Raw genomic sequence first — 14,221 nt, forward strand, 5'->3', positions numbered from 1 at the left:
GGGGAGTGTCAGGCTGTTTAATTACTTTCTGATCCATGGCATACCTCGTTCTTAATGAAGCAGTCGCAAGCAGAACAACGAGCTTGGGTAAAAAGAAAACCATAGCGAGCTTAGCTTGTTTTTGTCAGCCCAAGTGTTTTGGTTTGAGTGGTTTTGCGCAGGAGGCAGGAACCAGGACGGTGCAGAATGGACACAGAGTGGTGGAGAGGCAACGAGAGGCAGGCGAGGAAAATAGACCGCGCTTTAAGTTGCAGACTTGCCAATGGTTTTTATTAAAACATAATTTCCATACATTATGCACTTCATCTCGTATTGATTTGCTTCAAAACTTTCCTTGTCAAGCTGAAGTAAATTCCCTCATGGAAGCAGAAGAAATGAGAGACGTTCTGTGCCTACCTCGCGGTTCCCAGCCAGCCTTCATCCGCGGCAACTGCACTTTTGTGTGCGGGTGAGGGTGACGTGCCTGAGAACCCTGTGTCATCATGCACAGTAACATCCCTAATCCCGAGCAAAGACACAGATGCTGTTTAAAAAAAAAAAAAAAGCTGTGTTTCGTTTGAGTTTCAAAGAAGCTTATGTAATGGCAGCATAATAAAACTGTTATTTTGGGGCTTGGATTAAATGTCAGGGTTTCAGATAGCCTGGGGTATGGTCTTCCATGTGCTGAGCTCGCAGGAAGCCACCACCAGCCTCTGTTTGCCCGCTGCTCTGCCTGAGGATGGTTGTGGCTACGGAGCTCTGAGTTCAGCTTGCCCAGACAGAGGCGTACGGCTGCACAATGTGGGGACGGTGCCGGTGGCTGCCGGGGCTGGGACCACCACGACCACCTTGCCCTTGCATCAGATTCCTTTTTATTTGCAGCTGTGGTGTGAGGCAGGTAGGTGATGCTCTAAGCCTTGGAGATGATACGGGTTAGTAAGCGTTTAAGTCAGTGTTATAATTCACTCGCTTGTTAACCTGAGAAAATAATCTAGCTGTGCTATAGAGCTTCACGTAAGGATTGTGTAAGCGCTCTGAGATTTGTGCATGTTTTTATTCTTGCTTATCTGCTTATGGCAAGCTTCTTTCGGTTATCCAAATCATCTCGGCACTCTACCCTGCCGACTGACACAGTTGCACTTCCATCTGGATGAAAGGCATGCAAACATAATGTATTAATTCCTGTATGTGCTAATGAAGATCTCGATAGGACAGACAGAGAGAAGGAGCCATTCCAAAAACGTTCATGTGTAATGCTTGAAATCTTCAGTCAGGTCTGCTGGGTTGGTTGGTTCTTCATTTCTTAAAGCAGATTCAATGAAATGGGAATGGAGATCCATTAAACCCACTCCATTAAACCTGCCTGTTTCCGTGGGGTTACTTTTTCCCAGGTAAAATAAATTTACCTACATGCTATCCCGCGTTTCATACGCAGCAGTGCAGATGCCATCCCAGGGCGATGCTCCGGCATCGCTTTGGCCAGCAGCACCCATGTCTGTCCCATACGCGTCAGCTGGTGGAGATCTTGCTAATTCTTCACCCGACAGCGATCTGGACAAAAAGGCACGTTTCATTTTTCCCTTAAAAAAAAAAAAAAAATCAGTGCCTTGCTCTTCTCATTAGTTTCTTTCCCTCACTGTCATTTTTCTGGCACATGGGGCTGCAGTCAAACGATTCCTGGTGTTGACCACAGTCCAGAGGGCTGGAGCAGTACCCAGCCCCGCGCACAAGGGACGGCGAAGGAGCCTCCCGCTCTCGGCTTTAGTCCAACTTACTCACAGACGGTAGCATTTGTTCTGTCATACTCCATGTGAGATGTTTGAACCCCCAAAAATACCCCAGACCAACTCCACGGTGTTCCCTCAGCCAAGCCCCATGCTTATCCAGCTCACCAGCATCAGCAATTTTACCGCCAGTAAGTAGTGATACCTGTGATGTGGAGGGGCAGGGAAAAGAGCTCCTACCCCGAAGCAGCGAAGGCATTTACTGTGCCCCATAGCCCCTCGATCAGCGGATCGCACACGCGCTGTGCTTAAAGGTGATAGAGATGTTGGCTGGGAGCCCTGGCAGGTTCCTGTGCAGAAGGGGGATTGGTGTGAGGAGAGGGGCTTCTCTGAGGCTGCTTGTGAGGGGGCTTGAAGGTTCGAACCCAACCCCCCGAGGCCTGGCCATCTCATGGTGAAGCAGCAGAAATAAAACACCGCTTTGTGCCCAGAACACCCGCTCCCCCCCACCTATGCTTTTCCCAGAAACTGCCTGGGTAGCCAAAAAAGATAGCTGAGATAGATAGTTTGTACAGTCCTAATGGAATAAGTGCCCTTACTGAACGGTAAAGGATGGCACAGAAATTTCGAAGTGACTTGTCCAAAAATGAACCGGTTAATCCCCAGCAAAGCAATAAATAGGGTATGAAAATCGGCCTTCTGCAGCCCTTGGTGGTGATTGTTCTTTTCCTCACCTCAGCCTGGAAAACGTGGAGTTGTGAAATGAGAAAAACGCAGCGCAGCTGAACAGCCCTCTCAATACACGTATTTCCAAGGGAGCAGCCCGTGGCGAGGCGTGTGTAAGCGTGAGGAGAGCAGTGTCCTGCACTGGCATGAGTGCGCTTGCCGCCGCCATGGAGTGGGCTCTGCAGCTATTTCATCCTCTATATGCAGGTCCTTCACGCTGGCTCCAGCTGCACATCCCAGAGCATCCTGCGGGATGCGAGGATAGACCGGGTTTGGTTTTACAGAGCAAGGTGAGCTTCGCCGTGCCCACCTTGAAGCCTTTTGGTAGCTGGGAATATAACAGAATATATGCCTGTATGCTAAAGAGGTCTTCGGTATCCTGCTCTTCCTGTGATTTTCCAGTAATCCTTTTTTCTTTAGTGGATGTCTGTTTGGACTTGTCTTTCTGAGGTGGTCAAAATGATAAATTCATTCCTTAAAAAAACAGACCCAAGTGCCAGTGTACATCTGCGGAACAAAATCCTGGCCCTCCTTCAGGCAGGGGAAAAAATTACTGTTGGCTTGGGTTTCACTCCTAAGATGCTAAATAAAACAGTTGAAGAGGCTGGTAGCTCTGGCTCATGTGGTTCGGTTGAAACGTGGCCTGTGTCGGTGAGGATCGGCACAGCGGTGAGACATCCCCATAAAGTCCCAGGGAGCTGAAATGGGGTTGTCCATCCCAGTCCTGGAACAAGTCTCACTGGACAAGTTCTCTCCGTCCAGGGCAAACTGCATCCATACTCCCAGAGGGAGAACCAGACCTTGCACAAAACATCACATTGCACTGCCATCATCCCCCGAAATTTGTTGTGCAAGCTGAAACCAGGTGCCTCTGCCCCCCACCTGACACAGGAACCACGCGCAGGTACCTCCACTGCCGCCGGTGTAAAAGCTGCCCTCCTTCTGCTTGCAGGTATTCGCCCTCAAATCATGAACGGCCCCATGCACCCCCGGCCCCTGGTGGCACTGCTGGACGGGAGGGACTGTACGGTGGAGATGCCCATTTTGAAGGACTTGGCGACGGTTGCATTCTGTGACGCACAATCAACTCAGGAGATTCACGAGAAGGTAACGTGAGCTGCACCGGCGCGGGCGGGCTGGGGGACAGTGTGCTCTGGCCTTCCTCTTCCAATTCTTCTTGAGAAAAACCATGTATAAAGCTGCACTTGGAGACCACCAGCAGATAACATCAGCAGAAGTTGCTGTAGGTTAAAATTCAGTGAGGCTGTTTTAAAAGCCAGATGTTATTTTGGGAAAAAAAAAGTCACCTTCTCTCTTGCCATGAGGTTTTTTACCTCTATATTATTAACGTTTCTCATTTTTTTGAAGGCCGCTTGCTCGGTACAGCAGTGCTGGCTGCACCTTGGCAGCTCATTTCACCCCAGCAGCGATGGGTGAGGTTTGGGCAGCTGCAGGCAGATCCGTGCAGTGTGGATGAACGTTTCTGCTTGGAAGCTCAACTAATTGTAAATACTAGTTTTAAAAGTGGTCTTTGTGCACATTTAGATAACTCAAATGAGGTTTGAAGGGATCAGAAATCACTTCCAGGATCTGGGAAAGAGAACTACAGATAGCATCAGTCCTGATCTTTGCAGTGCTTCAAATATTAAATGCGGGGGAAGGAGGATGGAGGTTTTTTAATGAGACATTGGTAGATGATAGATGAGCCAGTCTTGGAGAATTTGGGTAAGTCTTGGGTTTCCAGAGCACTGAGGTAGCTTATGGTGAGCACTGATGAAGGTTCGAACCTCCATTGAAAGGGACGGAGTACAGCCTTACATGGCTGTACAGCCTCACACAGATCTTTTTAGGTGCTCTTTGAAAACATACAGGAAAGGTTAACGTGAGCAGTGTGACAGGTATTTGTACTTCCAACATACAAAAGAAGGTCAAGGAGTTAGGAGTGACACACAGTTGTGTTCGAAAACAATAGATACTGCCATAAAACCTAATTCCTTTTTGAAAGCAGAGTTACTGCTGGTTGGAAGCAGAGGGATTAGCAGATAACCACCTGGAAGAGGGTCCGGGTGAGCGACAGGCTCAGGTTTCACTGCCTTGTCTCCCCAGAGGTAACATCACAATTTTCAGATATCCGTCCAGTCCGTTCCCCAAGGGAATGGCCTCAGTGTCGGTGGGTCACACCCCGGATAGTTTTGGTGATACCTGGAAGTGTCAGCTGGCACCGTGCCTGGGTCAGACAGTAGGTCAGCAGTAAAAATGTACAGTTCACTGTGTAATATTCCTGATTCAGGAGCTGCAGGCATCCCCTTCAGGTGTCCTGGTGGCTCCTGACATCTCTGTTCTGTTCCAGGTATTAAATGAAGCTGTTGGGGCAATGATGTACCACACCATCACACTGACTCGAGAAGATCTAGAGAAGTTCAAGGCCTTACGGGTCATTGTTCGAATAGGCAGTGGCTACGACAACATCGACATCAAAGCTGCGGGGGAGCTTGGTAGGTCTCAGCTTTACACCCCAATTCCCTCTCACATCCCTCCGAGTCTTTAAAATCAGCACAAGTACCTGCTGCTTCCCCGGGGAGCATGCTGGCAAAGTGGAGACACAGGCAGGACCTCCCAAAGGGGGTTGATTCAGCCCTTAAAATTACAGGTGCAGTTTACATTTTTTTGCCCGTAGAGAATACTACAACAAGAAAACTTGACCGTGAAGTAAACAAAACGGTGCAGTTTTAGATGGCAGCTTGTAGGCTCACACTGTGTTAAAACTGCCCCATCCGAGTCCCTCGTTCCCACACTGTCCCTAGTTGCAGGAGCCCCCTTGTACTGGCAGATATTGGTATGGCTGTTCTATTTCTGGCACAGGAGAGTTGATCTAGCATTAGAAAAATTGGAGGAAGGGTGTTTTATTATATTTTGTTAAGCAAGACTAGTCTCGTGATCTGATCTGGTTCTGAGAGTCATGCCCACACCACTGGGAAGGCAGCATGGCTGGAGCAGGAATTGTGCGTTGGGTGGTTGCTGCCTCCTTTGCCGTCTCATCAAAGGTGCCTCAGGAACTTGAAAAAGAGATTTACTGTAGGGTCATGTTATGTGGACTGCCAAAATACAGAGGGCCACATTTTCGGAAAGGAGCCCCTACGTCCAGCTACGGGATTTTTCTGTATGCCCAGGTTCAGGGGAGGGGAGGATGTAGGCTGCGTTGTATGGCTGTCAGAAAGTGCTGGGGCCACCCGATTTCCATACCGGTTTGGATGGTCACTGAGACCTTTAGCAATCTGCACACCCCCAACCGGGAGAGCTTAATTGTATCTGTGATTTTGGCAGCTGAGTTACAACTGGTTTTGATCATCCGATCCCAAGATTCAGTTATCAAGCAGCCCTACAATAGTGTTTAGGATATCTTGTATTAAAGGTTATCTCTGGGGAAGCGAGGAATAACAGCCATTTCACGTGAGCCATTTTACAAGGATAATTGAGATAAGAGAGTTTCAAATAGTCATTCCTAAAAAAGCAATTCTCAATATAGTGAATTATTTTTTTTCGAGAGGAGAACAGTGTCTTCCCAATGTAATGGTTTCTTCATGTTTTTAACTCTTATTGTTATTATCCATTATAACAATGTTCTGAGGCTTTGAACATCAAGAAAGGAAAAATATAACGAATAAAGTAATGGGATACTGCAGTATAATCCTTCTTTTTATACTTGGCAAATTGGGTGGCCAAATGATGTGGTTTCGAGTAGAAAATGTAATGACTACCCACAAGTGTAGCGTAAAGTTTAATTGGTATTGCTTTCCATAAGGTAGTTTTTAGACTGTGCAGTCAATAAATGACCAGTGTCTACACACGGTGCCTGGCTGCGTGCTATCAGCCGCCTGCGCTGCGCTGGCCGGGGTGAGCAGTTTTGACCCACAAGAAGACACCCCTAGAAGAACATGCTGGTGTGGAACCATCCACCGTGGGTATTTAACCCCTGGTGCCAGCAGCTCTTGCTCCTGGGGGGCACGGCAATAAATAACAGCCTAAGAAGCTTGTGGGAAAGTCAGCCTGGTTTCATCCAGCTCTATCAGCAAGCAGTCCATCAGAAAAGGGACAGGTGCCACCTTGGTGATGGGTTGGTGATGGGGACCCTCAGCGGAGCTGCAGGCCGATGGGGAGCGCTGCTGGAGCTGCCCATCGCCCTCCAGCCTTCTTGTCTCTTCTCTTCCCCCATGAGCAACCACAGCCTCTGCCTACAAATGGGCAGCAGCAGTTGCTTGATACTTAAACGTGCAATCGTCTAGGGAAGCCCTCCCTTCCCCTTCACTGGGGCTTGGGCATGGTCAGCGTGGTTTTGGGGCTGCACCCGAATCCCCGAGGTAAATCAGAAGTTCACTTTGTGGAAGAGATGGGGAATGTAAAACAAGACAGCAACAGCTTTAGGAGCTCGCGGGGACCAGAGCATCATGTCCCTGTCACCTGAAAGGGAGAGGAGGTGGACAGTGTGTTCAGGGGGTGGTTGACAGTGGGTTTTTTCTCCCTGTAGGTTCAGTCAGTTTTCTTCCAGTTTCTGCAGGTCTTCCAAACAGCCACAGGGTGGAAAACAGTTTTAAAAACAGAAAAGCAGGTTCCTGGGAGCAGGGAGATTGGCAGGGGGATGGGAAACAGCTTTTCAATTTTGAATCAGTGCCCCTTGCAGTGGAGGGGGATTTTCTGAATATCTTATTCTCTTTATCTCCTGCTTCTTCACGTTTTCTACTCAAAGGCCCTAGTCCAGTAAAGCACTTAAATACACATCCGTCTTGAAATGTGTGTTTAAATCGCATTGAATCAGGTGCTTAACTGCTCCTCTGGATAGACATGAAACGAAGCACACCCGTGCACGCGTTACTGAGCCAGGGCCTGGCGGGGCAGTGACGGGGGAGGCATCTTCGTGAACCTAATATTTGCAGCTCCGAGCAGGGACACAGTGGTTTAAAATGAACCTTTTGTGGCAAAGGTCTGTTATCAGGACCCGCACCGGGGCAGGCAGAGGTGCGCACCAGTGGTGGTGCCGGGTTAGAAGAGCTGCTCCAGCGCAGCTGTGCCCCCTGCCCTTCCCAAATTTTGGGAAAGCCTCTAACTTTTGTGGCAGGAGCGATCGGTTCCTCCTGTGGGAGTGCGGGTGGGGTGTTTGTGGCAGGTGGAGGCTCAGCAAGGGGTGTTTTGAGTTGACTGTTTCGGCACTTGGTGGAAGGAGAAGCTGGCCATGCCACGCTGACCTGGAGCAGCGTCCTGCTGGAGTTCACCGAATTATTGGTCCCTAAATAATTCAGTGGTTGAACAGTCTAATTGGGGAAAAGGAGTGACTTCTGCCAGCGTGATGTAAGCTGCTTTTAAGGTAGATTAAACTAAACAAGAATAAGCCTTTCTATTGCAAAACAAACCTTTGCTGCTGGACTTACTCCTGTGTAGCTATCGCACTTGAAATCTGCACTTGTCCTTACTCCAGAGGGACGCCGAGGTGTAGGGGACTCCTGAGCGTCACCGGTCACGGTAATGAGATTTTTTTGCAGAGATTTCAGGCTGCGGTACGTAAACTGTGCACGTCCTGGGAAAACATTACTCCAAATGCTTAAAGAATGATGGTCTGGCTGGGAGACGTGAGGGTGAAGGGCCTCTGCTTTGCTGGCGGGGGGAGCGGTGGGGCGGGCAGCCGGGGCTGCCCCCCCTGAGCCACGGTTGTGTTTTGTGGTGTTTGCTCTGCATGCCACGTCCTCAACCTCTACCGGCGAAACACGTGGCTCTACCAGGCGCTGCGAGAAGGCACGCGGGTGCAGAGTGTGGAGCAGATCCGGGAGGTGGCCTCCGGCGCCGCCCGCATCAGAGGGGAGACGCTCGGCCTCATCGGCTTCGGTACGTTGGCAAAGGGCAGGCAGCCTGCGAATGGTGCATGGAGCGCTGCTGGCCCCACGTTCAGTCTTTGAGGAAGACTCAATGCCACTTCACTGCCCTAAGAAGGACCTAAAATGAGCATTTTCAAACCCAGAACCACCACAGTGGATCAGTGTGAATGTTATGTTGATTTGGGGGGGGAAGGAGCTGTATTTTGTGAGCCTTGGCTGAGCCCTTGGAGGAGTCTGGTGAAACCTGGCAGTGCCCCAGGAGGGACCACAGCTGGTAATGCTGCCATCCTCTCCCAAAAAACCCCATCCCTGAGCCACAGCTACACCAACCCAACTCCTTCTGAGGCATTCTGCCCTGTGCAATGGCAGGGCTGTGTAAAAACAAAGTTTGTCTTCAGTTCGCCCGTAGCTACAGGGAGTTTTAGCATCAGAGGTACCATCAGCACTTCTGCTGACAGCCCTCTGGGATATCCCTTTTGGGAGCAAAGTCCAGCCATCGCAAGGTGGTTCAGGAGGTGCGTTCAGGCAGCAGAAGGTCACCTGGGACTGGTGGCCAGACACACGCAAAGTGGCAGAAACGTGAGCAGGGGAGGTTTGGGGAGGTGCCGGTTTAGGGAGCAGTTCTGGCTGCTGGAGGTGGCTGCCGGTGAGGGAGCACGACCACAAATGTTGCAGCAGCATTTCCACTCGCTTTCTGTGCAGCAGCCAATTTCCCCACTTGCTTCACACTGTCATCTTGCAAAGCCCTAGGCTAATTAGTGCAAAAAGCTGGCATATAAGCATGTTTAAATGGGGAAACTGAGGCAAGGCGGGTGGGTGAGGTTAGAGCAGGAGATCTGGGTCCGTGTGGCAGGGCCAGGGTGAGGGCCCAGCTGTGTGCTCTCGGCTGGACATCCGGGCAGGTACCCAGCTGATGGCCCCCGGTCAACCAAGCATCCCTGGTGCACCGGGACGGCGTCCGGTCGCGTGCACGCACGGGGGGGCGTTGCTGCGTACCACTCACCAAGCGCGTGCTGGGCTGCCGTGCTGCTGCTGGCTGGAAAAATTAAAGGATAAATAAATAATTGCGGCTTTGCACACAGGGCACGCGGAGCCTGTGGCGGGGATGGGCGGAGGGGGGGTCTCCAGCGACGCCGCAGACATCCTTCCCCAGCACAGTGGCTGTAGTTGCCCTTTGCTTCCAAGCCATGACAGTTGTCTTCGTCATGCCCAATTAACCAGCCATTCAGCGAGAGGCTGAAAAACCTATCACAAACAAGTTGCCTAAAAAAGGCGGCGCTTTTCTCTTTCCTTTTTTGGCTCTTCCTGGTAGTCACAGCGCCGCAGAGGATCGTTTCTCTGCGATGCCCAGAGCCGCACGCTGGGCCTTCCCCGCCAGCCCTGCGTGGCCACGGATGGTGCCACGTGTTCGAATGGCTGTGAGCCAGCAGGTGCCTAATGGCCTCACTCTTCATTTTGTTTGTTTGTTTGTTTGTTTTTAAATTTTAATACAAGCATCTCATATTTGCTAGACCCAAGCACAGCCTTCCCTGTGCAAGGTGGCCTGAGTTTGCCCTCCAGCCAGCATCCCTTCAGGGGGTCTCTGGGGAGCCCAGGACGTCCCAGGGGACCCCCAGGGTAGTCCCTGGGCCAGGCTGGGGGGGGGCTCAGGCCATGGGGCAGCTCAGCTGCATGGAGCCAGGGCAGTGGGATTCAGTTAAGTGACCCCCCCCTCTCTTTCCTTCGCACACAGGTCGCACTGCACAGGCGGTTGCGGTCCGAGCCAAGGCGTTCGGCTTCAACGTGATATTTTATGACCCGTACCTGCAGGATGGGATAGAGAGGTCCCTGGGAGTCCAGCGGGTCTACACGCTCCAGGACCTGCTCTACCAGAGCGACTGTGTCTCGTTGCACTGTAACCTTAACGAACATAACCACCACCTTATCAACGACTTCACGATTAAGCAGGTAATTTGCCTCATGCACACGACCTTCATGCTCTTCAGTGGGCAAGCACGAGCATAGGTGCTGGCCGTGGGTCCCTCTGCAGTCATGGCCACGTGCCTTAGAATCATAGAATCATAGAATGTTTTGGGTTGGAAGGGACCTCTAGAGGTCATCCAGCCCAACCCCCCCCCCCCCCCTGCAGTGAGCAGGGACACTGCTAACTAGATCAGGTTGTTCTGCACCCTGTCCAACCTGGTCTTGAAGTGTATTACGTGAGTGTAGTAAGTATTGTTAAAACGGTTTCTAAGAAGCAAACTTTGTAGAGAAATATATAGCAAATATATTTCTACAGATGGCTATATTTCTCAAAATCTAAACCCCTGCATGCAATGTCTACTAGCACTAGTAATTGAAGAGTCATTGACTTTCTTATTTTGGAGATTAATTTCACGCAACGCTCCTGAAGTTCACATATTTCACTTGTCCTTTGCAAATGTACACACTAAATTCCATCTTACTTTTCCAGATCGGGAAGAAGAACTTGTTGACTTTGAGGGTGCCCGAGCCCTGGCCCAGGCTCCCCAGGGGGGCTGTGGAGCCTCCTTCTCTGGAGATATTCTTAGTGCCCATGGGCTACAGCTGGTTGCACCCAACAGCCCGTCTGTCTCCCCAGGGTGTTTACTGGGGGGTAGCATGCTACCAGGTACGCCAGCCCTACAGCCGTGGTGTGGAGGTGACAGCGGGAGCAGGTTTTATTTGCCGATACCAGCCAGAGCTGGGCTTCCCATAGAACGCCCACGTGCACCGGGGTGGGGATTGCTCTGGGGCAGGAGCACAGCCCCTCAGCATGAAAAGGGGGGGTGCAGTCCCGGGCGGAGGCACCCCGGGCGCCTGCTGCTGCGTCAGGCGGGGGTAGGACCGGGTCACGGCACCCAGCTCACTCTCATCTCTCTCTCCCCGGCCGCTGCCAGATGAGGCAGGGAGCGTTCCTGGTGAACACGGCGCGCGGGGGGCTGGTGGACGAGAAGGCCTTAACTCAAGCCCTGAAGGAGGGACGGATACGAGGGGCTGCGCTTGATGTGCACGAGTCTGAACCATTTAGGTAAAGCTCTGGCTTTCTCTGGGGTTGCCATCTGTAGCAGTGTGGCCAGGGGGGTCACAACAGCCACACGCCTGTCACACAGCGCCAGGCTAGGGGACAGTCCTGCTGGCTTGAGAAAAGGCCCAGCACCTTGCAGCATCCATTCAGGCACCGGATTTACCGGTGTTTGAAGGGACACAGGGAGCTTCAAACAAGCAATCCGCCTGTGTTTTAAAAAAAAACCCAAAAAACACTCTCTTGTCCATGAGAACAAATGTACTGTGGCAAATGTTGGCATTTTTTTCCCGCAGGCTGCGGCTGCTAGCTGGGAAGGGGCTGGTTATAAGTGGGCCTGCAGCTCCCCTCACTGCAGGTTGGGGATGGGGGTAGTGATAGGAGGTTGGTTGTGTTTTCAGAAACAATTTAAAAAAAAAAAAGCCAGCGTGCTCCTACAAAGGGGGGAACCCCCCATGTCCACCCCCTCCCACCTTGTGCCGGGTGTAACCTGTCCCTGCGTCTCCACACCGCTGCAGAGACAGCCCCAGGCATTTATTCCTGTGGGAGGATTAGGAACAACCACCCACTAGGTTGGTTTTTTCAGCCCTGTTGTCTCTTTTTTTTGGTGCATTTTCAGTCTGCACCCCGCACTGGAGCCGCGCTTCCTCCCCCGTGCTTCCACGGTGCCGCAGGCGAGGGGCTGGGGACTGAGGCTTACCTAGGCAGAGGGCAGGCCCCAAGCCTTTTGCCATTCACAACATTTTATTCTCTTTTTAAACATTGATTAATCTTTCTTTTTTTTTTTTTCCCTGCTCCCAGTTTTGCTCAAGGCCCATTGAAAGATGCTCCTAATTTAATCTGTACTCCGCACACCGCTTGGTACAGCGAGCAGGCATCACTAGAGATGAGAGAAGCTGCTGCTACTGAAATACGGCGTGCGATCACAGGTACCCAGCCCCACGGAGAAGCTGGGGTTAGCTCACGTGTGCGCCTGGAACGTGAGGCAGGAGGGGTATAGACAGGGCCTCACCCTGCCCCTGGCTCAGCAGGAGGCTGGGAACAGGGGTTAACGCTGATTTTCTGCCCATCAGAAGAGCTGGGAAACCAAACTTTACTTTTCTGTCATTTGGGCGTGTTTGTGCTTGGGCGAGGGTTTTTTGTGGGTTTTGGTTTTTTGTGGGTTTTATTTTTTTTTTGTTTTTTTAAATCAACGGGGCGCTTGTGCAGCATGGCAAAGATGAGTGTCTGTGACTGCTGCCCCTTCTAATGGTGCTAATCCAAAAGATGGTGCAGACCATAGCAGACCGCATGCCGAAATCAGATCCCAAAGGACTGAAGGCGCCTGTGTCCAGCTCTTGATGTAACTGATGGTGGGCATGATACTCCAGCAAATGAGTGGTTCTCTTGTCCTAAAAATTGCCTCCCCCCCCCTTGTTAACCTGGATGGCACAGCCTCATGTCTGGCTTAGCCCCTGCTTTGAAATCAGCAGGCTCAAGGCAACAGCTTTTCTGAAAGCAGAGAGTTGGGACTCAGGGTAGGAAACTGTCTCCCACCCTGCACCTCAGAACAACCAAAACGGCCTCCTGAAACAAGGAATTTCTGCACCTCCCCCTGCTGTTATGCTAACAAATATAGTGAAATGGAAAAAGTGTAGCTTACTATTAGAGAGTGATACAGGTAGGACTCACCTGACATGTCCTTACCTTTGTTACCAACTCCAGGGCGCATCCCAGAAAGCCTAAGGAACTGCGTGAATAAGGAATTCTTTGTCACAACAGCTCCGTGGTCAGTAATAGATCAGCAAGCAATTCATCCAGAGCTCAATGGTGCCACGTACAGGTAAGCTGGAGAAGAGGCCCGGCACCACAGCCAGTTCCCCTGCAGAGGTAGGGTTTGGGATTCCAGCTGTGAAGGGACCGTGGAAGCCCAAGCAACTCCTGCATTGGCTCAGCTGTGAGTCTGCAAAGTCGCCCTCCTTGGGGACCAGTGGGCACATCGCTGGGATTGGTCACACTGCTCGATTTAACCATGGGTTTATAAAGCCTCCCATCCACCAAGCCTTGGTTCTGGTGGGCCAGCAGTCACCTCTGTGGAGTCTCCCTAAGTGCCAGGGCCCCCAGACCCATAAACAAGCAGGACGTGACTTCTAAACTGAAGTGATTGCAGATTTGCTCTGCACTTCTGTGCTTGGGCTGCGAGCCTGGGCCAGCTTGTGGGCTAACGAGCCAGAGTAAAAACTCCTTATATAGGGCTGTAGGCAGGTGGCCTAATTTCTACCTAAATCCCTGAGATTAGGGTTCCTTATCGCTCCACTTTGGACAGCTCAAAGTATGCTGATAGGAGACATTAGGCGTGAGGACTCAGCTGGAGCACGGGCAGCCTTCAGCATATCACCATTGCCAAAAATACTCTGAGATACAAAAAAAAACCGAAACAAACAAAAAAAAAAAAGCCCCAAACCTGCGGGGCGCATCAGGTCACGTTACAGGGCAGAGGTGGGCAGGAGTGCATCGGGCAGCAGAGCCCCCAGCAACCCCCGTGCGTGGCCCTGCACGCTGCCTGCAGGTCACAGGCAGCGACCGCTCACTTCGACCGGCAGAACGTGCAGACAGGAACACCCAAACCTGGCAGAAGCATCCCCTTGCTCCTGCTCCTGCCTGCTCCGAAGCGCGTGAGCAACGCCATGACCCTGAGGACAAGCCTTGCCCTCCCGGCTTAACCCCTGCCTCTGCAGGGTGCTTCATCCTCGCTAAGCTCCTCGGGAGCCCCGGCGCCCCTGTAAGCTGGCAGCTGGGGTCAGCTCCCCGCCTCCACGGGCGGGGAAAACCTTCCTCCCCTTCCCACCTTCCCCCTTCGCCTTTCCCCAAGGCCATGGCAGCCACAGAGGTGCTCATGGCTGGGGGCCCCCACCCCCTCCCCCCCC

At 51.7% G+C, this 14,221-nt stretch overlaps 1 protein-coding gene across 1 annotated transcript in view; it reads left to right on the forward strand.

The window, feature by feature from the left end:
* CTBP2 (C-terminal binding protein 2) overlaps positions 1 to 14,221 on the forward strand; it is a 100,946-nt gene that overhangs the window by 85,349 nt on the left and 1,376 nt on the right. Inside the window, 7 exon segments of the mRNA XM_009641072.2 lie at positions 3,382 to 3,536; positions 4,780 to 4,928; positions 8,104 to 8,303; positions 10,026 to 10,240; positions 11,191 to 11,321; positions 12,117 to 12,244; positions 13,020 to 13,137. Coding sequence (XP_009639367.1) covers positions 3,382 to 3,536; positions 4,780 to 4,928; positions 8,104 to 8,303; positions 10,026 to 10,240; positions 11,191 to 11,321; positions 12,117 to 12,244; positions 13,020 to 13,137 — 1,096 coding nt within the window.

Source organism: Egretta garzetta, unplaced genomic scaffold (assembly GCF_000687185.1).
Source record: "Egretta garzetta isolate BGI_Z169 unplaced genomic scaffold, ASM68718v1 scaffold386, whole genome shotgun sequence".
Lineage (NCBI taxonomy): Eukaryota > Metazoa > Chordata > Aves > Pelecaniformes > Ardeidae > Egretta > Egretta garzetta.